Below are 27956 nucleotides of genomic sequence, written 5' to 3' on the forward strand. Positions count from 1 at the left end.
CAAGCGGGCGCCATCTGAGGCGACATGAAAAGACCCCAGTCCCGCCCGACACCCACCCATCCCAGACATCCCTGAACGCCGAGAGAGCGAGGTCCTCCTATTGAGCGAGTCTGACCTGCGAACCAGCGCTTGCTGGCCGACGGCGGGCCGACGGCGGACCAGTGACGGACCAGCGCCGGACCCTGGCCGGCCGGGGCGGGGCCAGGACAGGGGCCACCCTCAGGGGGGGGGGAGGATACAGGGACGGGGGTGGGGAGGGCGTCCGGTCGCCCGCCCCGTGGCAAGGCGGCGCGTCCGGCCAGCGGCCGAGGAATGTCTTGCGGGACACCTGACAGCGGGTACGCCGGCGGTGGCCCGACAGACGCCAGCACATCCCACAGGCCTGCCGGCGGCCGCAGCTCCCGCGAGCGCCGGCCATCCACGCAGACCGGCGCCGACATGGCCCGGCCGGCCCAGACACGGTACAAAAATAGATAGGCTCTGCGCGCTGGCGGCGCGCTGGTCCCGGTATCACAGCGGCTACTCGACGGCGAACCCGCACGTCTCCTCCACGGCTTGGGTCAGCTTGTCGTACATGACCTGCGGAGGAGACGGGGGCATCAGGCACGGCCGTGCGCCGGGCCCTCCACGGGCGGGCCTGTACAAGGGCCTCGGCCGTCAGAGGACGGGCGGCGCAGGCCCCGCCGACCACCCACGTGCACCACGCGAGGTCTACCCATTGAGCGCGCAGCACATCAGAACACGTGGGATACACCGCAGCAGGTGTTGGCGATGCACTGGGCGCGAAGTAAGCAAGCCCGAGGCAAAGACTTGCCAAATCCTGCTCAGAATGGACCAAAACGTACACCGACACGGCCCATGTCCACGTGACAGGGCCGCGCAAACGAGCCGGGAACGTCTAACCCGCAAGCACTGGCAGTAAAGCGATGCCTAACGCGACACACGTCCAACGAAATATCAGCTAAGAAGCACGATCCGCACCAACAGCCCGTTCACGCGTAACAACGCGACCATCGCCACGCCACGCTCGCACCGATCGCCCACGTCATCGCTCCACAAAGCACCGAAACGCCACACCCACTCTGGCGCTCTCCGCAGCCCGCGGAGAGCGCCGGCCGCCGGGCAGCCCACTCTCGGCAGCGGCCCCGCCCGGCCGGCGCCCCCCGCTACCGAGCCCCCGACGGTGACCCGACCCAGCGACGACCGGCGCCCAGGTCACTCGCCCACTGACCTCGTAGCTGGGGTACTTGGGCACGTCCAGTCGGTTGAAGCACGTGTGCGCCTTGGGCAGGTTGCCCACCGGCGCGTCGATCACGTGGATGGTGAAGAGACGCGGCCCAGCGGCACCCGTCGAGCCCTGGCGGCAGGCGACGGAGGCAGAGCTTAGCACACGGCCGCTAGGGAGCACGGAAGGAAACGCGCTAGCAGGGCGGACGGCATCGAGACTTAATTACAGCAGAGACCGCTCACACTGTCACGTCTGCACTGAGACGTTGATTGCAGTCGCGGATACAGGGAAGACGTTTCTCCGCGGATGTTGCCAATTAAGTTTACAGAATGACGTGCCAAGTGACACTGATTTGCCACAGCATCAGGGCGAAGAAATATATCAGCCATGGCAGCGTTCAATTTGGCGCCCAGTCGGCATCTACCCTGCTTGACGTCACTCTTTGATGTTGACTCGGCTGATAACGCACACGAAAGAAACCGAAATGGGGTTTGTCACTGCGACGACGACGTTCTTCCGTTCCCCTCTGCGCCACACGCGTTGATGTACCTGGTGACTACGACCTATTGTCCCGGCCAGCCTTAACCCGCGCCGCCGCGGAGGTCACGGCAGACGCGCCATATTCACCCTCCGCCTCCTGGTCCCATCCTGGCATTGATATCACTCACATATCTTTCCCCGTAATGACGGTGATCTTGTCAGATTTAAATGTGACGGTGAGCTTGCCAGATGTCCGATATATATGCTTTTGATATAAACAACACACAAAGATTGCTATGGCCACCAATCACAGGGGAAAAAAGTGACTTAAGGACGACACGGACCAAACCACGCAAACCCCGCCCGTACAGCACTCAAAGGCGGTCAGATCCCCCACAGACGACGCCAGTCGAGTATAGATCAACCGGCTACCTACTAGGCCACCCCAAACCACATGCTCCCCGCTGCTCGTCAGCGACCCCTCCCGCGCCCAGGTCGTCCGCGCGGGCTACCTCCGCAAGGCGCCGGCACTGGGCGGCGCGCCAGCTCACCTGGAGCGCCTTGAAGCCCTGTAGTGGCACGCGGCTGCTGCCGGTGACGAACTGTAGCAGGCGCGCGCGCATCTCCTCGCTGTACGAGTCGACGATCCGCCAGAACCACCGCACCACGTCGTCCTCGGCCGTGCAGTGCTGCCGACGCCGGCGGAGGTCAGGTCAGGTCGAGTCACAGCGGTTCACGTCAGGCCACGGCAGTTCGTGTCAGGTGAAGCCACGGCAGCTCCTGCTAGGTCGCATCAGGTCAGGTCAGGTCAGGTCAGGTCAGGCTACGGCAGGCGGCCGGCCGGCTCAGGACAGCGGTCAGCCCTGGCTGGCGGTTAGCTCCGGCAAGGACGACCTTTCGGTGCCCCTCCCCAGTGAGCTCGAACGGCTCGATCGCAGCGCCCAGGGCCGCGTCCGCTTCTGGGGGACCGTCCCGCCCACGGTGCACACACAAGCTCACGCGGCGGCCGCACCGTGGCATGTAACGCACGCCACCCAACCCGGTGCCATCACGTCACGTCTTGACGCGCCACGGCGCCCCGCGCGCCGAGAACCAGCCCAGCACGAGAGATGTCACTCCAGTCCCTGTCCGCTCGTTCCACCCAGCACGGACTGCAGAAGGTGACCGCCTTGTTCCGTTCCCCTCACACGAGCGGGCCCACACAGACCTCCACAAGCCGCCGCGCCCGCCGCCGGCCCCACCTCTCCCTCACCTTGAGCCGCGTGTTCTGCTTCCAGTCATCCACGTCGATCTTGCCCAGACCGCCGATCAGCAGCTCCAGCTCCCTCTCGTCGAACGTCTGGCGACGGCCGGCGCGGTCAGGTACGCCAGCTGTCCGCGGGCCCACAAACCGGGCCCGGGCGAACACGGGTAAACGGGCACGCCCCCCCCCCCCCCACACAGCGGCCCCCAAACAGTGGCCTCCAGCAGAACGCCAAGTTGTCAGTCGTTCGTTCCGACGTTCAGCCCATAGTCGTCGGGACCATGTGTGGTGGTGTCAGATGTGCACCACTGTAAAACCGCTCCATGCAAGAGCACACGCCGCGTCCTTTTGAGACATTCGGTGACTGTGTGGCGCCAGAGTGATAAAACACCTAGCATTACGACGCGCCGGGTGCAGCTGGGCGCCTACACTTCGAGAACAAGTCAGCCAAATTGTCTGATGGTAGCGTTTCGTTCACTATCGTTAAATCTCACTGCATTCGGCGTACCAAAAGAAAAAGAAGAAGAATGTTGAGCATGAGACTTCGATTTTAGAAAACCAAAAGTTGAGATGCGGCGGTCGAGTTGAGCTCTACAAAAAAAAACAGACTACGGAATCAATCCTTGGCCACTCTCAAAGGCACTTTCCTCGCTGGTTAACCTGCCAGTGTCGTGGCCGTCCTTCCTCGCACCTCAACTTCACATAGTTCCGTTTGCGAGTTCTGCAGGCCGTGGCTAGACGCCAGCCATCTCCGGCTTTCCAAGCCGTGGCAGGGCGAGCCACGCCCGACCCTCCGGACACCTCCGGCTCTTGCCGCAGCTTACTGACTTTGCACACGCTCATGCTCGCCGTCCACAGTTTCCAGCCGCGGCCGGTCCTACGCCTAACCCTCCCCACTGATCAAAAACAGATCCATCATGACCTTTGACGTACGTCTGCGGTCGTGGCGCGGTTCACACCTCCACTCCTTGACCTTGAGCAGGTCCATCATGACCTTTGACCCGCGCATGCCGTCGCGGCGCGGTCCACAATCGATCCCCTGACCTCGAGCAGACCCATCATGACATTTGACCCCAGTCTGTCGTGGCGGCGCCGTTCGCGCCAGCTCGCCGCCGCCCTGACCTTGAGCAGGCTCTGCGGGATGATCTCGGTGAAGCCCTTCTGCAGACTGAGGAACTGCTGCTCGATGCCCTCCATGAAGCGCAGCTGGACGTACAGTTTGACGTACTCGCGCTTCGTCTCGTCAGTGACGTGCAGCTCCCGGCCGCCTGGCCGGCGCCCGGAGACAGGTCAGCCGGGCACACAGACAGTACATGGCACAGCGAGACAGAACAGGGGAATAGAGCGGGCAGACAGACAGTGTGTGGCGCAACGAGAAAGGTCAGGGGAAGACAGCGGAAAGACATACAGCGAACGGAGCAACGAGACACTTCAGGGGAAGACAGCGGGAGGACAGAATATGGGCGGTACGAGGCCGGTCCCGGGAAGTCAGCGGGAAGACAAGGCAGAGGACGGCACAACGATGCAGGTCAGCCCCTGCCGCTGTGTCCACCAGTCCCTGACCCGACCCCTGCCGCTGTGTCCACCAGTCCCTGACCCAATCCCTGCCGCTGTGTCCACTAGTCCCTGACCCAACCCCTGCCGCTGTGACCACCAATCCCTGACCCAACCCCTGCCGCGGTGTCCACCAGTCCCTGACCCGACCCCTGCCACTGTCTCCACCAGTCCCTGACCCGACCCCTGCCGCTGTCTCCACCAGTCCCTGACCCAACCCCTGCCACTGTCTCCACCAGTCCCTGACCCGACCCCTGCCGCTGTCTCCACCAGTCCCTGACCAGACCCCTGCCGCTGTGTTCGCCAGTCCCTGACCCGACCGCTGCCGCTGTGTCCACCAGTCCCTGCCCCGACCGCTGCCGCTGTCTCCACCAGTCCCTGACCCGACCCCAGCCGCTGTCTCCACCAGTCCCTGACCCAACCCTGGCCGCTGCCTCACCGGGCTTGAGATCGCGCACGGTGATGTGGCCGTAGTTGTCGTGCTCCACGCTGAACGTTGTGTCGATGACGCCCTCGATGTCGTTCTCCCTGCGCGGACACCGGAGCCGGTCAGAGCAAGCCCATCGGAGGCGCCGCAAACAGATCAGCGGCGTCGCACCGCAGCGGCGCGCGGCGGAGTTCACGGACCTCCACTGGAGGCACCGCAGCCCGGCCGCGCCCACGGCATCCAGCTGGGAGCGAACTCTGCCGGCCTACGCTGACGGCATCCAGCTGGGAGCGAACTCTGCCGGTCTACGCTGACGGCATCCAGCTGGGAGCGAACTCTGCCGGCCTACGCTGACGGCATCCAGCTGGGAGCGAACTCTGACAGCCTACGCTGACGGCATCCAGCTGGGAGCGAACTCTGCCGGCCTACGCTGACGGCATCCAGCTGGGAGCGAACTCTGCCGGTCTACGCTGACGGCATCCAGCTGGGAGCGAACTCTGCCGGCCTACGCTGACGGCATCCAGCTGGGAGCGAACTCTGCCGGTCTACGCTGACGGCATCCAGCTGGGAGCGAACTCTGCCGGCCTACGCTGACGGCATCCAGCTGGGAGCGAACTCTGCCGGCCTACGCTGACGGCATCCAGCTGGGAGCGAACTCTGCCGGCCTACGCTGACGGCATCCAGCTGGGAGCGAACTCTGCCGGCCTACGCTGACGGCATCCAGCTGGGAGCGAACTCTGCCGGCCTACGCTGACGGCATCCAGCTGGGATGACCGCTCTCGTCTGAGGTTCGTACAGCCTGTTGTGACGTCTGTTTCATGAGTCTGGGCTAGTAAAGGCCACGTGTGACCACAGTCAACAGGTCAAGTTAGACCCTACGCGCGAGCTTCCGCAGGACACGCAGCTAAACGCCACGCGGCTGGATCGATACCACTCAGGAAGCGCCAGAACACGTCCGTACGGACGGCCACTGGGAGCCTTCATCGTCATCGGGCTTTACAACACACTCAGCAGCTAGGACTGCACAGCATCGCCCTCCCCTCGTTCTGGCAGCAGGCTGGTTCTCCAGAAGCACGGCTCAAACACCACACCATCGGCGCCCCGATGGGAGCCTTGCCCACAGCACAGCACGTCACCGAGCGCAGACCCGACCGCATCTGCAGCGCCGCCCTCCGAACTCACAGAATCCAGGTGAGACTGCGGTGCAGGTCCGGATCGACCAGCTCGATGTCCGGCAGCGAGATGGGCTTGTTGAGCAGCATCTTGTAGAAGGGCATGGCGAAGCCGCCGTCGATGTAGTGGCCGTGGAACACCGCCATGCCGATCACGCGGCCCACGAAGTGGAAGTACGAGAGGTGCTCCTGCGGGCGGATGGCGCGTGCGACCATCAGCGGCGCGCTCGTCCAGCGCGGCCCGGCCAGGTGGCGCTAAACAGACAGCATTCCAAGCAGTGCCACCACCCCTGTGGACAGTGCCACTACCCTCGTGGACTTGGACCGGCGCGTCTAGCGCGCGGGACACTACCGCGCCTCTAGCTCTGTCAGCAACAAGTCTCCGCGTACGTGGTGAGCGCTGAGGGGGCGACTGTCGGCGTAAGCCGCGCTCACGCTCTTGTATGGACACGGTCCTGGCGCTGAACACGAGCCGGCCGGGGACCTTGGGACCACAGGGGACCGGCACCGTGCGGACCCACGCCCAAGACCACCGCCGGGACCGTCCCCCGGAGGCCAGCGAGGTCGAGACACTGCAGCACCGGGGCGAGCCGCGCCATAAGCCGGAGAGCCGGGCCTCCTCGACGGCAGGGGACAGCACCTCGCGGAACACGCCACATCGCGCCGGACTCTTTCCTCGACCTTCGCCGCTCTCTCCCCGGCCCTTGCCGCTCCCCCCACCCCCATCCCTCGCCGCTCTCTCCCCGACGCCGCGCCGCCCTCACCGGGTTCACATCGGAGTTGGCGTTGATCTGCAGCGTGTAGATGTCGTCACGACTGTACTGGAACAGGCCGTAGTAGGGGGTTGAGCATCTCGTGCGAGAGCAAGTACAGCCACTCGCGCGCCACGCCGCCGTAGTCGAGACCCTCCTCGCCGCGGAACTTCACCATCAGCCGCTTCCGCAGGTCCTTCGGTGACTTCTTCATCACCAGACGGTACGACTCCTGCGAGACCGGGAGCGGTGGGCGGGGTCAGCGCGTGGCGGACGGCGGTGGGTCATGGCAGCCACCGAGCTGGCACGCGTGAGCGCCCCATCGCTCAAAAAGCGCACCAAGCATCTGTTGCGCACCGCCCCAAACCCCGCACCAACTCCGAACCCCGCTTGCCAACGCAATCCCACCGGAGCCGACGCTCCGAAAGGCATGGCAACCGGCGCCGGTGCGGAGCACACAATACTGCGCATCGCCGGGTGGGTGACGAGGTACGCCCCGACATCTCCAGTCGCCAACACCTCTCCCCAACCGCAATCGCCAGACCTGCGCCGCAGCCCCAAGAAACCAGCCGGCACCGCACGGCACAGCACGGCACCGCACGGCGCGGCATGGCGCGGCACGGCACGGCTCGGCACGGCACGGCAGGGCTCGGCACAGCACGGCACGACACGGCACGACACGGCACGGCACAGCACAGCATGGCACGGTACGGCTCGGCTCGGCACGGCACGGCACGGCACGGCACGGCTCTGCACGGCACGGCACGGCACGGCGTCCTGATCGGCGCCGCCGCCGGCAGCCGGACACCCGACTCACCTCGAACACCTCGTCGCGGCCGACCTCGAGCCGGCAATGGCCCGACTGGGGCTGCAGCGTGCCCAGCTCGGCCCGCAGCACCTTCATCTTGGCCACCAGGTCGCGCCGGTACTTGGGCAAGATCTCCTGTCGACGGCGCGGTCAGCATCAGTGCCCGGCCGAAGGACACGGTCCGGGACAGGCGCCGACCGCCGGCTGTCACTCGGCCGGCGCAGGATACAGCGACGCGCCGAGGCACCCAGAACGCGACGAGCGCTCACCGGCCCGAACCAGATCGCGGCTTGAGCATATCTGAACGCGGCTACATCTGGCCAGCAATGATCCCCAAGCATCCTCGCAACATGCGGGGATCACTTCCCACATGCCGCTGTTGTTGGCTGGGCTTTTTGGGCGCGGTCAGGTCATGGCCCACCGCAAACGTCAACAACGGGGACTCGTCGGCGTGTGTCCGTACCGGCTGCACATCCATCGGACCGACCCTGCACTGTGCCACTGGGACGCTGACACCGCCGACGCGTTCCCTCCCTCGGACACACACAGTCCAGCAGACCCCGAGCAGCCGCCGTCCGCCGCCGGGCGTCCGCCAGCGCCGCCGGCCCTGCTCACCTGCGCCGCCCAGCCCACCTCTCCCGGCCCTGCTCACCTGCGCCGCCCAGCCCACCTCTCCCGGCCCTGCTCACCTGCGCCGCCCAGCCCACCTCTCCCGGCCCTGCTCATCGCGCCGCCCGCCCACCTCTCCCGGCCCTGCTCACCTGCGCCGCCCGGCCCATCTCCCGGCCTGCTCACCTGCGCCGCCCAGCCCACCTCTCCCGGCCCTGCTCACCGCGCCGCCCAGCCCACCTCTCCCGCCCTGCTCACCTGCGCCGCCCAGCCCCCCTCTCCCGGCCCTGCTCACCTGCGCCGCCCGGCCCACCTCTCCGGCCCTGCTCACCTGCGCCGCCCAGCCCACCTCTCCGGCCCTGCTCACCTGCGCCGCCCAGCCCACCTCTCCCGGCCCTGCTCACCTGCGCCGCCGGCCCACCTCTCCCCCCGCTCCCTGCCCGCCGCCCGGCCCACCTCTCCCGGCCCTGCTCACCTGCGCGCCCGGCCCACCCTCCCGCCCTGCTCACCTGCGCCGCCCGGCCCACCTCTCCCGGCCCTGCTCACCTGCGCCGCTCCCGTGTCGAGTCCCGCCGCGCCGCCGGCGGCCGGCCCGGACTGCGCCGGCGCGGCCGCCGGCGCCGGCGGCGGGTTGCGCGCCGGCAGCGGCGGCGGCGCCGGCGCCGGACTGGCCGCGGCCGGCGACGCGCGCCCGGCCGGCCCGCTCGGCAGCGTGGAGTACGGCGGCGAGACGGCCGAAGGGTCGGCCGAAGCGTCCTGCGGGCGGCGGCGAGACGGCGTCAGGCCGGGCGGGGCACACGTCCACACAGCAGCCACGGCGGTCGAGGCGAGACCGGGCGCGGTCCGCCGTCGCCGAGACCCGAGCCTGTTCCCACACACAAGCCCGTTTACACCGTCGTCACCTTGGAAGGCGAGAATCGCACAGCATTCCCGCAAACACCAGCAGCGCAACAAGTACCCTCCCACCGCACGCGAGCACCGTCCGTCTTCCGCACTCGGTCACAAAAAACACAAACAAACCACCTGAGAGCGACCATCAGACCGCGAGCGCGTGCGCGACTGTCGAGCGCGCGCGTGCCACGCCCGTCCGAGCGCCGCACCGGGGCCGGCGGCCGTGTGACCCACCTGCGCGGCCGGGTCCTCGATCACGCGCGAGTGCCGGGCGGAGGTGAGGCGAGGGTCGGCGAACTGGGTCGTCCTGTGGGAACGGCCGCACGCTCAGCAGGGAGGCGCGGCGGTCGGCGACGGCTGACGCGCCACCACCGCCGGCCGCCGGTGGTGGCGCGCCAGCCGCGACAGGCCGCGCTGCTCGGTGAGTTAGCGACGCGCGTGGTAATGCCTGAAGCCGTTGGCGCCAACGTCATGGCGCCAACGGTGGGGCGTGAGGTCTGGCGCCGGTGAGAATCTCGCCCATATGATTCGATCTGGACTCGCTCAGCGCCGCCACGTGAAAGCGTTTGACCGGTTTTTCCGTGCCATTGGCAACACGAGGTCACCATGCGTTGACCAGGAAAGCCTGCTGTGAAATGGTGGACACGCACGGTCGGACGCAGGCGGGACGGGCGCGAACATCGGTCCGCAATATCCAGTGAAGCAGCAGAGCAATGTAGCGGGAAAAAGCTCGTCCCAGAAAAGATTCTTCAGTTCTCTGCACGCGAGCACCGCAGGAGCTGGTTGTGGTTAGCCACGAATCTCACTGAGCGAGCACCCCAGTCATCGTAACGTGCGCACCGCCCCAGCCACACACCAGTGGTCGGCCCCGCTCGCCGCAACGCGTAAGCAGTCGTTAGGTGCGGCCCGGGCACTGTCGGTATCGTGCGCAACCCATGGGAAAAACATCAGCCTATCTGTGCAACCACCGCCCACTGCACGCACCGCAGTCACCACGCTTCACAACATCTAGCTTCCCACATGGGGAGCCACACTCGACCACCTCGTCGGCTTTGCCAGCGAACAGACGGCCGGCGAACGCGACGACTTCCCCCGCACGTGGCCAGCCCCCGCTCCACCACCGGCGCCCACCTGCTGACGTGATCGTGATCGTGATCCACCCACCTGTTGACGTGATCGTGATCGTGATCCACCCACCTGTTGACGTGATCGTGATCCGCTCACCTGTTGACGTGATCGTGATCCGCTCACCTGTTGACGTGATCGTGATCCGCTCACCCGTTGACGTGATCATGATCGTGGTCCACCCATCCGTTGACGTGATCGTGATCGTGATCCACCACCTGTTGACGTGATCGTGATCCACCCACCTGTCGACGTGATCATGATCGTGATCCACCCATCTGTTGATATGATCGTGATCCACCCACCTGTTGACGTGATCGTGATCCATCCACCTGTTGACGTGATCATGATCGTGATCCACCCACCTGTTGACGTGATCGTGATCGTGATCCACCCACCCTGTTGACGTGATCATGATCGTGATCCACCTACCTGTTGACGTGATCATGATCGTGATCCACCCACCTGTTGACGTGATCGTGATCGTGATCCACCCACCTGTTTGACGTGATCGTGATTGTGATCCACCCACCTGTTGACGTGATCATGATCGTGATCCACCCACCCGTTGTGATCGCGATCGTGATCCACCCACCTGTTGACGTGATCGTGATCGTGGTCCACCCCCTGTTGACGTGATCGACGAAGTAGACGCGGCCGGAGTCGGTGAGCCGCATCTCCCAGCCGGCCGGCAGCGGGCTGGGCTCGGCCGGCGGCGGCTGGGCGTCGCGCGGCAGGCGCGGGTCGTGCCACGTGGCGCGGCCCGACGGCACGTGCCAGTAGTACACCTGGCCGCGTGACGTGGTGCGGATCTCGTACCTGCCGCCAGCGGCCAGCCGGCCGGCCGTCAGGTGGGTGGGCGTGGGCGGGGGCAGCGCTGACGGAGGTGCAGCGGCGGCGGGCGCGTATCTCGGCACTGGCGCGCGGTCAGACGCTGAGACAGCGTGAGTCATTGCGGTGGGGAGATCGCAATGAAATGGTTAAACCTCGGGCGATATTCTGACTTTTTCATCGAGCACGTGACTGTTATGTGCACTCACGCGACCAGCTGTAGCGTGAGATGCGTGAGCACTGTAGGCTGTGAGCAACGAAGTCGTGACCTTGCAGCCATCAGTTCCACACTTTACCTCCGAGGTACGAAACCGTATCATTTCAATCTCCGTCGCCCCAGCGCACGCAGACATCGCCCGACAAAACCACCGGCCTCCTCCCCACCCCTGGCCATATGTGCTCACCATCCTTCTTCCCATTTCCAGGCGACAACCCGGAGAATGGAAAGAGGAGAAGCGCTGGCCTCACTCCCTTCGCGCGTGCCCTGCCTCGCCGCCGCCGGCGCCCCGGGCGGCCGCGCCGCTCCTCACCCGTCGGGTAGGTCGTCGGGCTGGTGCAGCTGGTTGCGGCTCAGGTAGAGCTGGTGGCGACGGCGCTGCGAGCGCCGCTCTCCGCCGGCCGACGCGGCGGGCACTCGCCCTCTCCCTCCAGCGGGGCCGGCCGGCTCGGCGTCCTCGCCAGCCACCGTCAACCGCCGCCGCCGCCGCCGCCGGCAGCGGGCGCCGGCAGCAGCGCCGCGTCCAGCGCCGGCCGCTCGGGGCCGCTCCCACTGCGTGCTGCGCGTCACGTGGTTGACGTAGTAGAGCCGGGCCGTTGGGGGCGCAGCGCTCCTCCCAGCCCTCGGCCAGCTCGTCCTGCGAGGGGGGGAGGAGGGAGGCGCCGGTGAGGCGGTCGGCCGGCATAGGCGCCCGGCCGTGCTGTCCCAGAACGACAGCCACGCGGTGGGAGCGGTCGGCTGTTTATCCCACGGGAGCGGGCCGGACTTAACACGCCAGGGCGATCAACGGGAGCAGCACACGCCAGAGCGGTCCCCGAACAACAACTCACAAAGAAGGCATCCGACACCAACACAAGGTCACTTTAAGTGGGAACACTTACAACCACCAGTCAGACATGAGCTCTGTAAGCAAGTGCACCTTGCAACTGCAACGCTTCACAACCAACCCAGTCTATACGCAACGCGCAACACGTGGAACAAGGCGACCCACCCGATAAATTTGCAATTTCAAACAAAAGGAACATGTCAAAACAAAAGGAGCCAGAAACAAAAGGCACGGCACAGGTCAGGGAACGTAAAAACAAGCCCCCGGTTCGGATAAAGAGCAAAGAACCCTCCCGACCAGGTGCTATCTCCAGCGGCGGCGGAGGCGCCAGGGCCGGCCCCGCTCATCGTCGCGCCGCGCCCCACCTGCACGGAGAGGGCGCTGATCATGCCTGCGTGTTGACCACCACGTTGTGACTGCTGCCGTTGCCGCCGTGGCCATCGCGGGAAAGCAGCGACAGGATGATCTTGCCGCGCACGAACTCGGCGTCCATCGCGCTCGACTTGCACAGGTCCAGCTGCTGGTCTGTGGGTCACGGCAGAAGTCAGAAGTCCCAGCTGGTAGTCTGTGGGACACGGCAAAGGTCAAAAGTCCAGTTGGTGGTCTGAAGGACACGGCGGAGGTCAAGAGTCCAGCTGGTGGTCTGAGGGACACGGCAGACATCAGGAGTCTAGCTGTTGGTCACACAGCGCAGCGCATACTTCACACGCCCCGCACCGGCCACGCAAGCACCCGCCCACACCAGCCCGCCGCCAGGACTGTGGACCCAGGGAGGATGGGCCTCCGCCGCCCGCATCGCGCGCCACGTCGGGAAAACCACGCCGGGCGCCCGCAGCGGGCGTGGCTGAGCGGCGGCGCTCGCAAGCGGCTGTGCAGGCGCGCGCGCGCGGCGCCGCCGGCGGGCCGGCCGCCGGCGATGACGTACTCACCCGCCCGCGGCCGTCGCCCCCGTCGGATCGGCATCACACGTGCTGGCGGTTACACCGGGACCGCCCGGCGCCCGGCACCGCTCAGCGCGAGCGAGCGCGTGACGGCCGTCTCCCCGCGGCTAATGCTGGATATTAAAACAGCCACACGGCGCCGGATAATGTTCGGGACGGCGCCGGCGTCGCGTCCGGCGCCACGCGAGCAACACAGGCCGAACACACCGCCGGTGAATGGCGGACGCCACGGAGCGAGAACTCGCGGGAGACCACACCGGATCGCCGCGTCGCACAGCATCGCCCCCGTCCAAGGCACAGGCACAGCGCCGCCGCTGCCGCCCCTGCCGCTGGGAGACTGCGCATGCACGACCAGCTCAAGCGCGGTAGAAAGTTATGACAGCGAAAGAGGCCGAGCGGCAAAAACCCAGCTCAAAATCGCTTTTAACCCTCTCTGAACCGGCTTCTTGGAAGCTGTGTCGGCCCAGTGGGAGCTAAGCTGGTTAAGCCGGTCAAGTTCCGTAAGCAGGCCGCGCGCAGGGGTCAGTGATAGCGTCAGTGCTATTTCGGCGCCACCGCCGTCAGTAGTGCCGGTACCGCACAATCTATGGGGTGTCAGTCAGCACAGCGAGCTCTGCTTGATCGTCTGCGCGCGCCGTTGCCTGGGGTCTCAGCACAGCGCGCGGCGGATCCAGCCGGGCGGCAGCGCCGGCCATCGCGTCAGAACGAGTCCGCGGTAAGGACGGAGCTCGAGCGCCGGCAACGATCGGTGTCCACAGCGTCGGTCCGCTGGAGCGTCAGCGTGCGGGTGCGCGCTGGCCCCGCCCTACTACGCCATATCCTACCGCCACCGTGTCGTGGACACGCAGGGCCAGCCGGCTCATCCCGGGCCGGCGCCGCGTAGCGACGATCGACAGCCGCGTTGCAGGGGTCGCGCGGGCGAGACCCTCAGGCGCGTCAGCACGTGTCATTGGCATTTGGCCGGAGGAGTGGAGCCCGCGCCAGCCGCGCTCCCGTCTGCGCCCGGCCGGGGCAGGCGGCCTCGCAGCGGTCGCTAACGAGCCACCGCGATGCCCGCTCCCTGGCACAGCGTAGCCTCTAACGTAGCCGACACCTGATGTCACCCGCAGACAACCTAACCCGAAGTCAGCGTAACGGAATTTAAGAAAACCGAGTGTGCATTGAGAGTGAGTGTTTCGGAGATATTTGACAGCCAGGCCGCTGGCCTAGTGATATTGGCCTAATGCATGACAAAAAGCGTGCCTGGCCCATACAATGCATGCCATAAGTAGCTCATTTGATTGCACGCTGCGTAATGAACGTCTCCTCAAATCTGTGAGCAGCAATCTTTCACTTTACGCATGGCAGCCAACCTATCAGTTCGAACGGTCAGACGACCTTGCCACAAAGCTGGCGACCAGGTTTTGTAGCTCCTCACAGCCTCCGGCGCTTATCTGATATCTCAGAAGCAATCGCATGGGCCTCCGTAAGGTCAATTTGCGTCTACAGCTAGCTGTCATCCACTCGGTGCGGATAACACACCACCGTGGATCCTACCGCCGTGGACAATCCAAAAAGTTCGACTCTCTCAGGCGTCGTCTCGACCCGACCCGTCGCGACCACTTATCGAAGGCCGCCCCAATTAACGGCAAAGTTCATCTTTAAGGACGGGAATGGCTGGATCACACGTTAACCTGTAGGAACTCGGAGAAGAAGCACGATGTGCACCCTGACCCCCTCTCTACAGAGCCGGTGCCCGTGCGTCGCTTGTGCGTGACCTGGCCTTGGCCCCGCGCAAGCGTCACTTCTCGTCCCGCTCTAAGGGAAGACGAAGGTCATGTGTGTAACCTTGGCTTCACCTCCCGCAGCTTGCTATCTGACGATGGAGTCCAACTGCGCTGTCGCCTCGCATATGTGTGAATTCCATTGTCTGCACACGGATACTAGCCCAGCACGGAGAGAAAGTGGTCACGCGCATTTTGTCGTCCGTTTAACAGCTTCAGCTAGCTCATTCCCACAGATCCCGAAGTGGCTGGAAATCCAACAATGCATGACCCTTTTAATGATCCTTTCAACTAACCCAACATTTACCCTAACCCAACGTCCGACCAAACCCCCATTTCGATCTAATAGCGCCATAATCTAGACACTAGCCGCGGCCCTCCGGCAGGAGCGGGCTGGACGCGACGTACATCCTGTGTCCTTGAGCTGCTGGATGACGTTGGAGCGGATGCGGACGCAGCCCAGGAAGCCGCCGCCCTGCCGCTTGTGCACCTTGCGGTTGTTCCACACCGAGATGACAATGGTGTCATTCTTGCCGATGTACCTGGAACGGAAGGACACTGTTAGAAACGTCAACAGGAGAAGGGAAACTGCGGAACGGCCGTAGCATCACGACTGTCTGAAGCCCAGGCCGCAGCAGCAGGCCCAGGAACCCGGGTATCCTGCCCCTCCACTCAGTACGGAGCCCGGCCACGCCAGCCGTTCGGAAGTGTTCACCGTGCTTCCAGCTCCTGCCGCCGCCTCCGTGATCGGTGGAGCGACCCTGGACTCATCGTCCATCGGCGCGTGCCACGAGTCCCTGTATTAGTCAGTGTGCGGCCAGAGCGACATGGGGATGTCCACTGGTTAGTGGTCGGAGAGCGCCACGCACCACTCCACCCCCGGGGCGGCCGCGCTGCAGCATTGCACGGCACGTCCAGCACGCCGCAGCCCTACCATACAAAAATGCCGCCCGCAAAATCATTCGGCGAAATGAAACCGGTTGGCGGTTAATGGAACACGGAGCATGTCCTGCTTGGCAAAGGGTCTGAGCCCGAGACTACCCACGCGTGCAGTTACTAGCCCCGAGCTCGGCGTGCCGACCAGCCGCACCCGCTCTGCTCCCGTCCGCAGCAACATCGGCGCGAGCTGCGTCGGCCCCGGCCGCTCGTCCCGGGCCAGGCCGACGCAGCCGCCGCGACCGCCCAGAGCCGGTCACTGGTCCCGGCCGGCACGCGGTCCGTGTCACCACGAGCTCCTAATGCGCGAAACGGATCTCCTGACGATAACCGGTCGCTATAAATTCCCTGTCACGTGTGTGGTGGTCGGCAGCGTCTTGACATCCTGCCGATAGCATTCGCCTCTGCCACTTCCGGCTCGAAATCGACGGGGTGAACAACCGGGCTATCAGCATACCCTGTGTAATTGCCGGAGGCTTGTACACAGAAGCCGACAATTAGAGCGGCTTGAATCACCGACAATCAAAGAGAAAGCTCGAAATAATGAGGAAGACGGGGACATGGGCCCCGACGCGGCGGCCGCGGGAAGGCAGCCCACGAGCAAGCAAACCACCGTTCAAGCGGCGGGTGACGGGCTGAGCGCTCAAAGCACTCCTCGCACTCGTGCCGATAACCGAAGACACCACGACAACCTCCTGCTACACGCTACATCCTACCCACTACACTACGGGTAGAGTGTAGCGCACGGCACCAACGAAGGTGGGGGTGGACACTGCCGGCGACACGTCACGAACCCTGCGGCGTCTCCATCACCCAGACGATGCGTTGGCCCGCCCCCGAGCGGCCCGGGCGCAGCCTGAGCAGCCCTCCCGGTCAGAGCTCGGTCACGCAGCCGAGGCGGCTCGCCGGCGCCGCCGCGGCCCCCCACGTGCCGGCGCTTCCGGTGCGGGCGGCCCCAGCTGTCCGCACGAGCATTCCGGCGAAGCCGCCGGCTGCCCGGCCGTTCCTCTCCCCCCCCCCCCCCGCCCCTCTCCACAGGCGACTGTGAGCATGCCCCCACTGGCACAAGGCGTCACCCGCAGGCGGGACACCGCGCGCACCTACCGTGACGTGACGCGACGCTGGTAAAACGGCTGACGGTGCTTCCCGGCGCCGAGCGGGCCGGGTTAAAATGGCCAACGTACTTACGGTGCTCAATGGTGGGAACAGCCGGCGCCTCCGCTACGCCCACGCACGGGACGGAGGACACGGATGGGGATGGAGATGGGGATGGGGATGGGGATGGGTGGGGATGGGGATGGGGAGGGGAAGGGGATGGGGACGGGGATAGGGATGGGGATGGGGAGATGGGGACGGGGACGGGGACGGGGACGGGGACGGGGACGGGGACGGGGACGGGGGCGGGGACGGGGGAACGGGGGACGGAGACGAGCCGCCGCGGACCTATCTGAGAGCGCGCCCGACGGGGATGATGACGTCACACGAAGGGACATGGCGACGGGGGTGGTGGGGGAAGGGGGGGGGGGGAAAACGGCCGGCCGCCATAACAGCGCGACAGACAGCGAGCGAGCTAACGTCAGAGCCGCGATGTGACGAGGCCTTGTCTGCCCCGATCGGCCAGGCGCATCGATAGCGCCGTCTACACGGGGCGCAAGGTCGACCTGGCTGGATACGGTCGAGTATTCGGCGTGGCGCCACACGCGAACAAGATGCTGGCAGCGCGCTGACGGACCGCCGTTCAGCGCATAAAAGCGGCTCAGATTATGGGTGCTGCGTCCGGGCGGAGCAGACGATGGCGCGCGCGATACACGGCCACACAAATGCTGAAGACCTGAACCGACGACAGGGCGCTGCCGCGGTGCCCCGACAGGACGCCGTCCCTCAGCCTGAGATCGCCGACGCATCCCGGGTTAGACGGTCTCAGACCCAGTCCACGGCGGCAGGTGATTCCCCCGCTCTGGGCGACAGCTCACAAGACGAGCATCGCCGCGATGGCCCGGCTCCACGCCCCACCCGCTCAAACCCACCGCGTCGACGCCGGTGAGCCCCGCCCCACCGGTAACACCCACACCGTCCGCCACCGCCGCCGAGCGTCTGCGCTTGATGGCGCGTCACCGGCCGCCGTGGCGTGAGACCGGCTCCGCCGCCCGTCCCGGACGCTCGCGGCGCGTCGGCGATCTACACAGGTGACCGACGGCGGGCCGGGACCAGGGTCACCCCCCGCAGCGAACGCCCCCGGCTCAGCCGCTGGCGGCCGTCAACGGCAGGGGGTCAGCGGCGGTCAGCCGATCGTCAGCCGCCGCTGATATCGTCCCCTACCCCCCCCCCCCCTTTATTCGTCTCGTCGGGCGCGCATTCCACGTCGTATCAACCGTCGGCCAGCGGCGTCGCCAGCGAGGGCGGCGCGAGCACGCGGTCACGGGCGTCACCAGCCAGGGGGGGGGGGGGGGGCGGCGGCGTCCATCGCCCGTTCCAGGGGCCGTTCACGCGCGCCTCCCGCAGCCGCCGCCGCGGTACAGGTCATGACGAGCCGGCTTCAGGAGCCGCACGGCGCACACAGGAGGGACGGCGGCGCGCCACGTCAACAGGTCCCAGCGAGCCACCGGCCAGCCGTCCACACAGGCCAGCACGGTCCGGCGGGCGTCATGCATGCCTGCCACCAGTTTGCATCGCCCGTCGGGCCGACGCAGGCAGCGATCTGCAAGTGCAGCCACCTACGGCGCTTTGCAGCGTTCTGAGAATAACGGTGCAACGGTGCGCCGCCGGCTCGCGCTGAGAACAAGAACAGTAACCGCCGGCGCGCGCTGAGAACAAGAACAGCAACCGCCGCGCCCGGCGGCGGCGAGGCCATCTACACAGGCCCACGGCCGCGGCCAAGTTCTGGAGTCGGGCGTACCACGTCCGGTGGTCTACCGGCTGCATGCCGCGGCCTTCGCCTACAACCCGTGTCTTTCGCTGCCCTCGACCCGCCGCACACGGCTGCGGCGGTGCGACAAGGGCGTCACCCTGGCGGCCTAATCCGGGCAGCGCACGACACTGCGTAGGAGTATGCTGTACGCCGCGCAGGAGGCACCTCGGCTCAGGGTCACGTTAAGACCGCTCATATGATTCGTCCGTGACGTGTCGGCTGGTAGCTGGCCGGGAGGGTCACGCTGGCTCGGAGCAAGCCGCGTCATGAGAGTTCGTTGTACGTTAATTTCTTTCTCGGCCGTAACCGTACATTGGACCGGAATTGCTTCAGCGGGGCCGTGGGCTTGGGCCTTGGGAACAAAGCATGCCAACCTAGCACGGAGCCCACGTCCTGAGACTGCCCAGCAAATACTATATATATATATATATATATATATATATATATATATATATATATATATATATTATACATATATATATAAATATATATATACATAGATATATATATATATATAAATATATATATATATATATATATATTATATATAATATATATATATATATTAATATATAGTGTGTGTGTGTGTATATGTGTGGTCGAACACACCAAACTGCCACGCACAGCATCGTTACGGTTAGGGAATCAGCAACAACCAAAGGTCTTTCAAGCGTTGAAGCTTCAACCAGGTTGCCATCACCCTCAAAAGAACCCCCCCCCCCCCCCCCCGCAACGGCACCAGGGCGATCATCATGACCCGGCCGCTGGCCCAACGGGCCCATGCGAGCGACGCAGGCGCCCAGCGGCACGGCAGTGTCATCACCGCATAGAGCCTGTCCTCTCCTGCGGCGGCTCGTCTGACTCGCTCGGGCCGAACCGGCGCTTCGCCACCGCCGCGCCGGCACCGAGCTCGGTCCGAGTGCCGCGGGACGCCCCCGGGCGGCTCGTCCCGCGCCGCCGCCGTCGCGTCAGGGGAGATGGGCAGCCGCCAGCCCGGCGGGCGGCTCGCTGCCGGCCGGCCAGCCGCGCCAGCGCCGGCGGCGGCGGCGGTGGGGGCGGCCCCGACCGCAGCCCAGACGGGCGGCGCCGGCCGGGTCAGAGCGACGCCCGTCGCCGCTTCAGGGGGCGCGGTGCCGGTCAGGCGGCCGCCTCCCGCCGCCCGTTTCCGGCGCTGGACGCCGCAGCAGGGAGAGCGCCCGATGCGCACGAGCCACGAGTCCCTAGGACCGGCACATGTTTCTCCGGCGATGTCACGATAATCGCCGCTCGGGGGATGTGGCGTCGCTGCCCGCGTCAAGCATGAGCAGTATTCCGTATTAGCATTCAGAATTTGGCCACTTGGGTGGCAGTTATTTCGTATTTGTATTCGGCCACTTGGGTGGTAAGGATGCCGATATTTGTGCTATGCTATTTCACCTCCTGTTTGGGGAATCACTGCTTCCTGCCACCCCCCTCCCGCTACAATCGGCCAGTCAGCATCGAACCGGGCGGCAGGACTTGACAATGGGCGGGGCAGATCAGATGTCTGGGTTCGGGGTCAAAGGGCAACGGATTAGCCCAACCAATTGCGTGCGGAGGCCGCGGGAGACACGCGCTTCTGGTGGCACGATTTCATATCTACATCCTGCACACCCTACCGGGATTAATTTTGAGACGTTTCTGATTAATTTGAAACGTGCGCATTGACGTATTGTACGGCAGGCAAAGACAACCGCAAACAAAATAACTACACTTGGCACTTAACCTTCTAGCTTGTCGCACGCGACATTGGGCCAAGGTCTCATCAGCAGCGGAAGCGCACTTCCAGCCATGGGACATCGGGGGGGGGGGGGGGGGGGGGGAGGCGCCTGCTGCCGACAAAACGATGTCACGTGCTGAGTCATTGTGCGGCGGTCGCGCCGACAAACGCCTCGGTGGCCGCGGAGGCAGCCAAACGCCCTCGGCGCCGTCCGATAACGGCGCGCCCCGGCCCCGGCCCCGCACGGCGAGCCGCTTCAGCCGGCTAACCGCTGCCCACTGGGATAAGCCAAGGGCGCTGATGCAATCCAGCCAGAGCACGGGCCGGCGCCGCCAGAGATGACCGGAGGCCCGTCTCTGGCGGCCGGGCGGCGCGTTGACACGGACGGGGCTTCCGCCGCCGCCACCTCCGGGCTCCCGGGTCGGAGGGACGCTGATTTGCCGCCAACCCAGCTACGCGCTGACAGCTGGACACACACACATACAGGCACGCGGGGATGCGGAGTGGCTGCGGGGACCGAGGGGACCAGTGCCATCCCGTGCCGTGCATTGCCAGTGCCCACACCGGCCGCTTTGGAGCGCGGGTGACGACCCCAAGCATCTGGGCAGCTGGGCCGAGGGCCAGTAAATTGCTATGAATCTGACGGTTCAAAACTAAGCGACTGCCCAAGCGCAACAGCGCGGTGTCCCCGACAATGGGGACGGACAAAGCGGACATGTCACGGCCGAGTGCGAAAGCCGTGGTCTCCGATCGTACCCCATCGTCTATCGCGGCCGTTTCCAGTGGCCACTGATACAGATTTGGCAACCATCACCTTCTGACTGAGAACACATCCACTGAGGAGTCCGCAGCATGTTCGGCGATCACGGTACGAAACGCATCGATCAAGGGGCTTGAGCATCCACCGAGCAGCGCTTGACGAAGCCTGGAGGCCACACGAACAAGAGCATGGACGGGCCTCCATCGACATTCCCGCAGCAGCAGGATGCCACACAGCGAACCTCACCCCTGCCCCACGTCCACCTCCCCGAGCAGAGCGACGACAGTTGCCCCAGCCGCGCCCGGCCGAGCAAAGCACACTCACAGGTCGAAGTGCTTGTTCCACTTGGGGCTGAGGGTGGCGTGGCACGGCTCCGTGCAGTGGCACTGGCCCGAGCCATCGACGCTGATCTTGGCGAATGGGTCCGGCAGCCCTGCCGAGCACGAGGCGCGTGCCGTCAGCACACGCGTGGCCGCGTGGCGGCGCCGTTGGCGTTCGCTGGCTGGCTGATGCTGATGCTGATGCTGATGCTGATGCTGATGATAATGATGGCAATTTGGTTTCAAGGCACACCTGCTGTTCTGGTTATATGGTGCTTACTGGTTGCCTCCCAAGAGAGCTGCACAAATGTGGATGACTTTGTGTATGGTTAGAGAAGAACTTTGTTGCTTAGCATGTGACAAGGGAACCCATGCAAATGGGGTTTAAAACTATGACATTCTCAAATGGAGATCTTTTAATCAGATGCAAAATGGTGTTCACCCCATGACTTTGGCATAGGACATGTGTCTGGCACATCCTGAGTGCCACATCAAGAGAGAACATATATAGCAGTGGTACCAGTGCCAAAAAGATAGGAGCAAAACAAGGCTACACATAAGGTTTCACACCAGAACATGCATACTTACTAAAGAAGTCCTTCCGTGACAGATCCTTGGCACACAGGACTGGAACACAGGTTTACAGTTACATGACATGGGTGATAGACAGAAGGCAGCACTTCTGGCCTTGTCCCAACTTAACCATACTTGCTTACCAATCAGATATTTCCAGTGTAATAGTTGGCATGTCCTAATGCATACACATATGTCACAAATCTTGACAATACATCAAGCATGTGGCAAAGTGCCAGGAGGAAACAATCACATCATGTATAATAAAAACAGATAATATAGCCCTGTTCAATGCTTCCTATGAGTCTTTAGCTTAAGACCACTGTGCACTCAATTATGCAGCAAGTATCTCTCACTTGTCAGTCGAATCTTGGAGGTGCCATTCCTCCTGTGCCCACTAGGGGGAGACATTCTTCCCAACAGTTAGTGCTGCACAGATGGGCATCTCACTAATGATACCCTGTAACCACCCCTGCAAGCAAAACACTGCAGTGTCACAGACAGATATCACACAGGCATGACCTTCCATTCAACATGTGCTGATAAGTCAAATTGACAGCTGTGGTATTACTGCTCATATAATACCAAGTTATGTTTTATGGCCTGGCATTAGAGATCATGCTGGTGACATTGGAATAGGACCAGACCATTACCCTGCCATCAAACTGCCTTAGGTATCTCAATTACAGTGTTTTAATTGTACATGCTATCTGACTGTAATGTAATGGCTTATCAGGATAAGCCATAACCTAACCTGACACCTAGACCATGTGACTTAACACCTGATACACAATACTGGTCACATCTATGTTGAAATCTCCAATCACTTATCATCAAAATAAAATGCCCCAACTTGTCTACCTGATCACAGTTTTCCCAAATTCATCATCCACAAACAAGGCACAAACAACTTGAATTTTGACTGCTGGTTCACCTCAACAGTGATGGTAAGATATACTTGCATGTAAATATTCAGTGCAAACTTGAACACACATCTCATTTAATTGCATTTAGTTTAAGTCTGGGACACATTGGTGGAATTTGGTACATAGTTATGGATAATTTTAAATAGAAAATGTACCTATTTGACTGCTTGGCATCAAAATAGCTCACACTAACATCTGGATGGCAACACAAGATGCTACTGACAACCAGAAATGAGCTCAAAACTTCCTGTACACCCCCACTGACAAACACTGTGACAACTTTACTCTTCACTGCTAATGCCCTGAAAATCATCAAACCTTAATGTTTAATAGCTAAGGCATATATTCCTTTGACCTGAAATGAAAATGAGTGCCTATCCCCAAAACTTGTACTCATTTTCCATTCAAGTTGTGTTCTGATTGATCATCAGTGTAACCCAAAAACCTGACATGTGCCCCACATCCAGAACGCATAACCAACTCCCAGCTCATACAGTTCCCAGTCAATTCTGCACGACAGCCTTACCCAGCAAAAGTTTACGCTGTTTAAGTTCACGCATTACACACTACCATGACAGGGGACGATTATTTGCAATGATCAGTTAACCGCATTTCGCGCTCGGGCCTACCGCTCATCCACAGTTACGCGCACCCAAAATTAAAATGTATTCATTCTTTCCGTAATATGCCTAAAATGTTCACCATTTGCCATCGCACACTCAAATAATAATGTTTTGTTAACCTGTCACACCCAAACCTGCCCCACTTTTGGCCGTATCCCAGCGGAGGCTCATGTGGCGCATCTGAGCTGAAAGAGTCAAGCATTTGATAGTGATACAGACACAAAAATGTGGACTTGCACCGAGCCCCGTATGCTTCTTACTAGTTTTGTGTAGTTTCGGAATAAATCATCGGAAATTGATGTTCGGTATTTTTATTATGATTAGTTGCACTAAATCATCCTAAATAGTAGAAGTCTACCTAAAATTTTCAGCTGGTTTCTTTGACAATCCCAGTCGAATACTCGCACCATAAATCGACAACTTACTCTGCTCTATATAATTATTTTTCGGCGCATAGCAAGCAGTCAGAAAACTATAATAAGTGTTACAGACGGTGAAAAAAGCATAAATCAGGAAAATACTAATACAAGGCATCAGCTTAACTAAGAAACCATCCCAACATCTAACAACTTTTAAACATAAATGAAAGACTTGTGAACTGAGACATAAACAAAAGAGACTTGACACAGGTGCGCCGTAATGACTGGTGTGAGGCGAGACGTATCGCCCAATGCAAAGAAAGTGCGTGTATCGCATAGGGAGATACGAACGTTCACAGAGGATTGACACCGTCAAAGACAGCGTGGAAGTGTTTATATTGCCTTCACTTTGAAGAAGAGAGGCCGACAGGCCATCAGGTAGAGAAAAAAAACAGCGAAAAGCTTTTCCTCCCGCAATTTGTGATTTGTGTGCGTGTTCCCGCCCCTGTCTTGTCTCACGATAAACATCGCAGTGATGTTTCATAGCTTACATGGACATTCAACATCTTTTGCAATTGCAGTTTCATTCATGGTCCTGTTTCTTTGCTTGCATGCAGCTTAACCCCAATATCTACTTCAAATGTATCTGCCCAGGTCTATGGAGGTTTTATGACATGCTGTGATTAAAATAAAGTGACAAAAAGAGTTAATGAGCACAAATTTAGCTATAATCTGCAGGATATGTGACATAACCAACCCAAATAAAATGCCTATATTGGGAAAGCACCTAGTTGGAAGTAACATGAAGACTAATCAAACAAATCTTGAAATGGAAGTGAACATAACACATTCAAGGTCAGGGATGCCTGCACTTTATTTGGTGCAAACATACATGTGCATCTCCACAAAAATCTTTGGCACAGGAGTATTGTGAATATGACATATGCCTATGTCACAGTTAGTAGGGACTGAGATGCAATGCTAGACTCTAGTATCTGACTGCATTGAAAGGAAAGAGCCAACTTGCTGTGTAGACATTCACATACTGCTTCTGGTGTGAGTGAGGCCAGCTATATTGCAGTAAGGTTTAGTAGCATCAGCATTGAGTTTTACATCCTCCTCATATGCGGCAGCAAGTCATTCATGAAGACAGGGAACGTCAGGATGCACGGCTTCTGCATGTCCATGCACTGTATTGCTGTGGGACTGAGATTGACTTGGGTCTGTTCATGAGCATGCCGCCCTCTGGATTATGCCACAAAGCTGGGAGACCATTTTCAAAGCAGAGTTTTGTGGTTAGTCTGGACAGATTGTTCCATTCCTAAATTACTGGTGTTATGTTATGGTAAGAACTGGTGTCATGTTCCTAACTTATGCTGTGAGACTTCATTTTTTCTTCAATATCCTGGCTCTCAGTTGGGGTGCCAGTAGTGTAGTGTTATTGTGTCTGCGTTAACTACTGCGCACCTGGGAAACCAGAGGTACAGGGTACAATTCACTGCAGTGCCCGCCCTTCCTGCCGGGGTGAGAGGCAGGCAACACCATATTGCCTCAGCAGCTGAGTGTGTCATAAAGCCCCAATGACACACACACTAGCTCTCAGTTGGTGTAGAATTTTGGTTCTCATGACTAGGCCTTTGTTGAGGTACCTGCAGCTACCCTCCAGGCAACAGTTGTATATAGCCAACCAGTATGCCTCTCCAAAGTTAGCAGTAATTTTATATGACTACTTCTTGTTCTTTGCAAGGCTGCTTGCTCCAGTTCCATTACTTAGTATTCACTGAATGAACCTAGGGTATTGTGCTCACCTTGCTCTGTGTTGCACATGTTGCACATGGCCAGAGCATAGATGGCAGGTACATACCACTCTTTGTCATTTATTAGGCAAAGGATTTCAGTGGTTATAAATGTACTGTGGTGGTCATGAGCCTGCTATGATTTCTCAGTGATAAACCCAGCTACACACATGTTCACCTTGTATATGCTGCATGATGGATCTGTTGTTATTGATCTGATCTTGATCTGTGCTATTGCCACTGATTGGTCTGATCTGAATTGATCATTAATCTGATCTGTTGCCTCACTATTTTCAGAGCCTCTAGCAGGATGGCTGACTCAGAGGGGGCTGAGGGCCCTGAAAGTCCAGTGCAGCCACCCTCCCCAACTGAAGAGATACAGGATGCCCCTGAGTCAGAACTGGAAACAAAGACCAACAGCAAAGGTAGCTGTGACCTTCACTTGTGCTCAGTAGTGATTTGTTTATTGACAGCATGTTGCAACTGTTGACCAGAACATGTTTGCACATGCCAATCCTTGCAAACTGGTTTTAAAATGCTATTGGGTGTGGGTGCTTCCCAACACCAGCGACTGATATCTCAATAAAACAGATCTCAGTTCATTTCATATCTTTGTAATCATACCCAGCTTGCAATGTTGTAGTAGTGTGCAGGGATTGCTATTGCTGGCTGTCATAAGGTGCAGGCATAGGGTTTGGGAACAGCATGGATGTGGTAATGTTGCTTGAGCCTGCCACTGACTGTGGCACAGTTGGCCTGCTGCTGAAGGCAGCTGGAGATGCACCCATCATGAAGCAGAAGTTCTGGATGGTTGATCCCAAGAAGCAGGTGACGTGGGTGGTGCAGTTCATCCGGCGCTACATCCGGATGGACCCGTCAGAGTCCCTGGTGAGTGCCATGGTTGCCTGGTGAGTGTCCTGATGGCCAGGTGTGCTCCATAATGTGCTCCAATGCCATGCCTTGGCACTTTAGGTCACCTTCTGCTGCCAACTGTTTGTCGATTTAGATGGTGAGATCTTCTGTTGTGTTCTTTTTTAGGTATGTTTTATGATGTCGATGAACAGTGTCGTGCAATTCGTTTGAAGCTTTTCCGGTCTATCTCTCGACCTTTACATCTTCCTTGTCTTGGAGACATAGCACCTTCTGTGTTGCCTCAACCACTTGCCATCAGCGGCCGCAACACCGCACCCTGCGCTCATGGCCGGAGCTTCTGGGTTCGAGGCACCTGCCGTCCGCTTTCTCGTTTCACCGCGTCAATTCGTGTGCAAGATGGCGTCGATCTCGCTCCGAGCACCGCTGCTCGCGTTGTTTTGTAAAACGTCCGACAGGCGGCGCCCGCCTCTTGCCTATCAATGACGTCACCGACTGCTGTCTCTTGTCCAGCAGCCACACGTTGCTCCTCTGACGTGCCCTCCCCCGATACTCCCCCCCCCCCCCCCCCCCCGTCTCTCCCTCCCAGTCCCCACCCCGGCAGTCAGTGACCCGGTGCGCGTACGTGCCGGCAGTTTGTGTACGTCAGCCAGGCGTTCTCGCCGTCACCCGACCAGACCATCGGTAACCTGCTGGAGAGCTTCGGCTCGGAGGGCAAGCTCGTGCTGCACTACTGCCGCACGCAGGCATGGGGCTGAACGGCGCGGCCGGCGCAGGCCCGGGTGGCGCAGGCCCAGGCGGCGCGCGGCTCGCTCCGAGGACTCCGAGTCAGCGGAGAGGCCAGGGTCGGGCCGAGAGTCGTCGGCGCCTACCGTGGGAGCGACGGTGGCAGCGCCGGGGCACGTGCCCGCGGACTCTGAGCGGGTCTGTGGTACCGGCGATGGGCGGTGGCGGGGTGGCGCGTCATGCTGTCGTCGGGGTGTGACGCGCTGTGATGCTCCGTGACGCGGAGTGACACGGAGTGTTATGCTCCAGGGTGCGCCGGGCTGTGGGGCCCGCTCGCTGCGGCTCTCCCGGCGTCATGCGGGTCCCGTCGTCTCCCAGCGTGCACGAGCTGTGCTCAGAGCCCTCCGCCTTGGCCCCGGAAGCACGGCGTCGGCCCGCGGCCGCCTCCAGTCGTGGCGCTTGCCAGCGATGGCGTGACGTCACGGAAGATGTGCAGGCCAATCGCCGGCGTTCACCTGTTTTGAGTTGGTTGTAAAGGGTCAGGTTGGACGGAC

At 61.3% G+C, this 27956-nt stretch overlaps 2 protein-coding genes across 3 annotated transcripts; one reads left to right on the forward strand and one right to left on the reverse strand.

Moving 5' to 3' along the window:
* Positions 1–333: 333 nt before the first annotated feature.
* On the reverse strand, positions 334–23816 carry LOC119095280 (E3 ubiquitin-protein ligase SMURF1-like). Its single transcript, XM_037218138.1, is given in 21 exon segments — positions 334–579; positions 1232–1357; positions 2260–2397; positions 2961–3047; positions 4074–4219; positions 4945–5033; positions 6115–6293; positions 6869–6946; positions 6948–7088; positions 7674–7799; positions 8820–8852; positions 8970–9029; positions 9399–9471; positions 10917–11108; positions 11651–11715; positions 12555–12688; positions 15276–15409; positions 21534–21642; positions 22118–22156; positions 22459–22574; positions 23795–23816. Coding segments are annotated over 20 exon segments (2064 nt in total). The 5' UTR covers positions 22514–22574; positions 23795–23816; the 3' UTR covers positions 334–519.
* A 294-nt stretch (positions 23817–24110) lies between these two features.
* LOC119095552 (autophagy protein 12-like) lies at positions 24111–27720 on the forward strand. Of its 2 annotated transcripts, none has more exons than XM_037218403.1 (4): positions 24111–24448; positions 26104–26231; positions 26558–26694; positions 27312–27720. In XM_037218403.1, the coding sequence occupies exons 2-4, from the start codon at positions 26117–26119 to the stop codon at positions 27432–27434; spliced, it is 375 nt and encodes a 124-aa protein (XP_037074298.1). In that variant the 5' UTR covers positions 24111–24448; positions 26104–26116; the 3' UTR covers positions 27435–27720. The 2 variants fall into 2 exon arrangements, with proteins under 2 accessions (XP_037074298.1, XP_037074299.1); XM_037218404.1 differs by having other exon boundaries at positions 24111–24280.
* Positions 27721–27956: the final 236 nt, after the last annotated feature.

The sequence above is a fragment of the Pollicipes pollicipes genome, unplaced genomic scaffold (assembly GCF_011947565.3).
Source record: "Pollicipes pollicipes isolate AB1234 unplaced genomic scaffold, Ppol_2.1 Scaffold_4219;HRSCAF=4965_pilon_pilon_pilon, whole genome shotgun sequence".
NCBI lineage: Eukaryota > Metazoa > Arthropoda > Thecostraca > Pollicipedomorpha > Pollicipedidae > Pollicipes > Pollicipes pollicipes.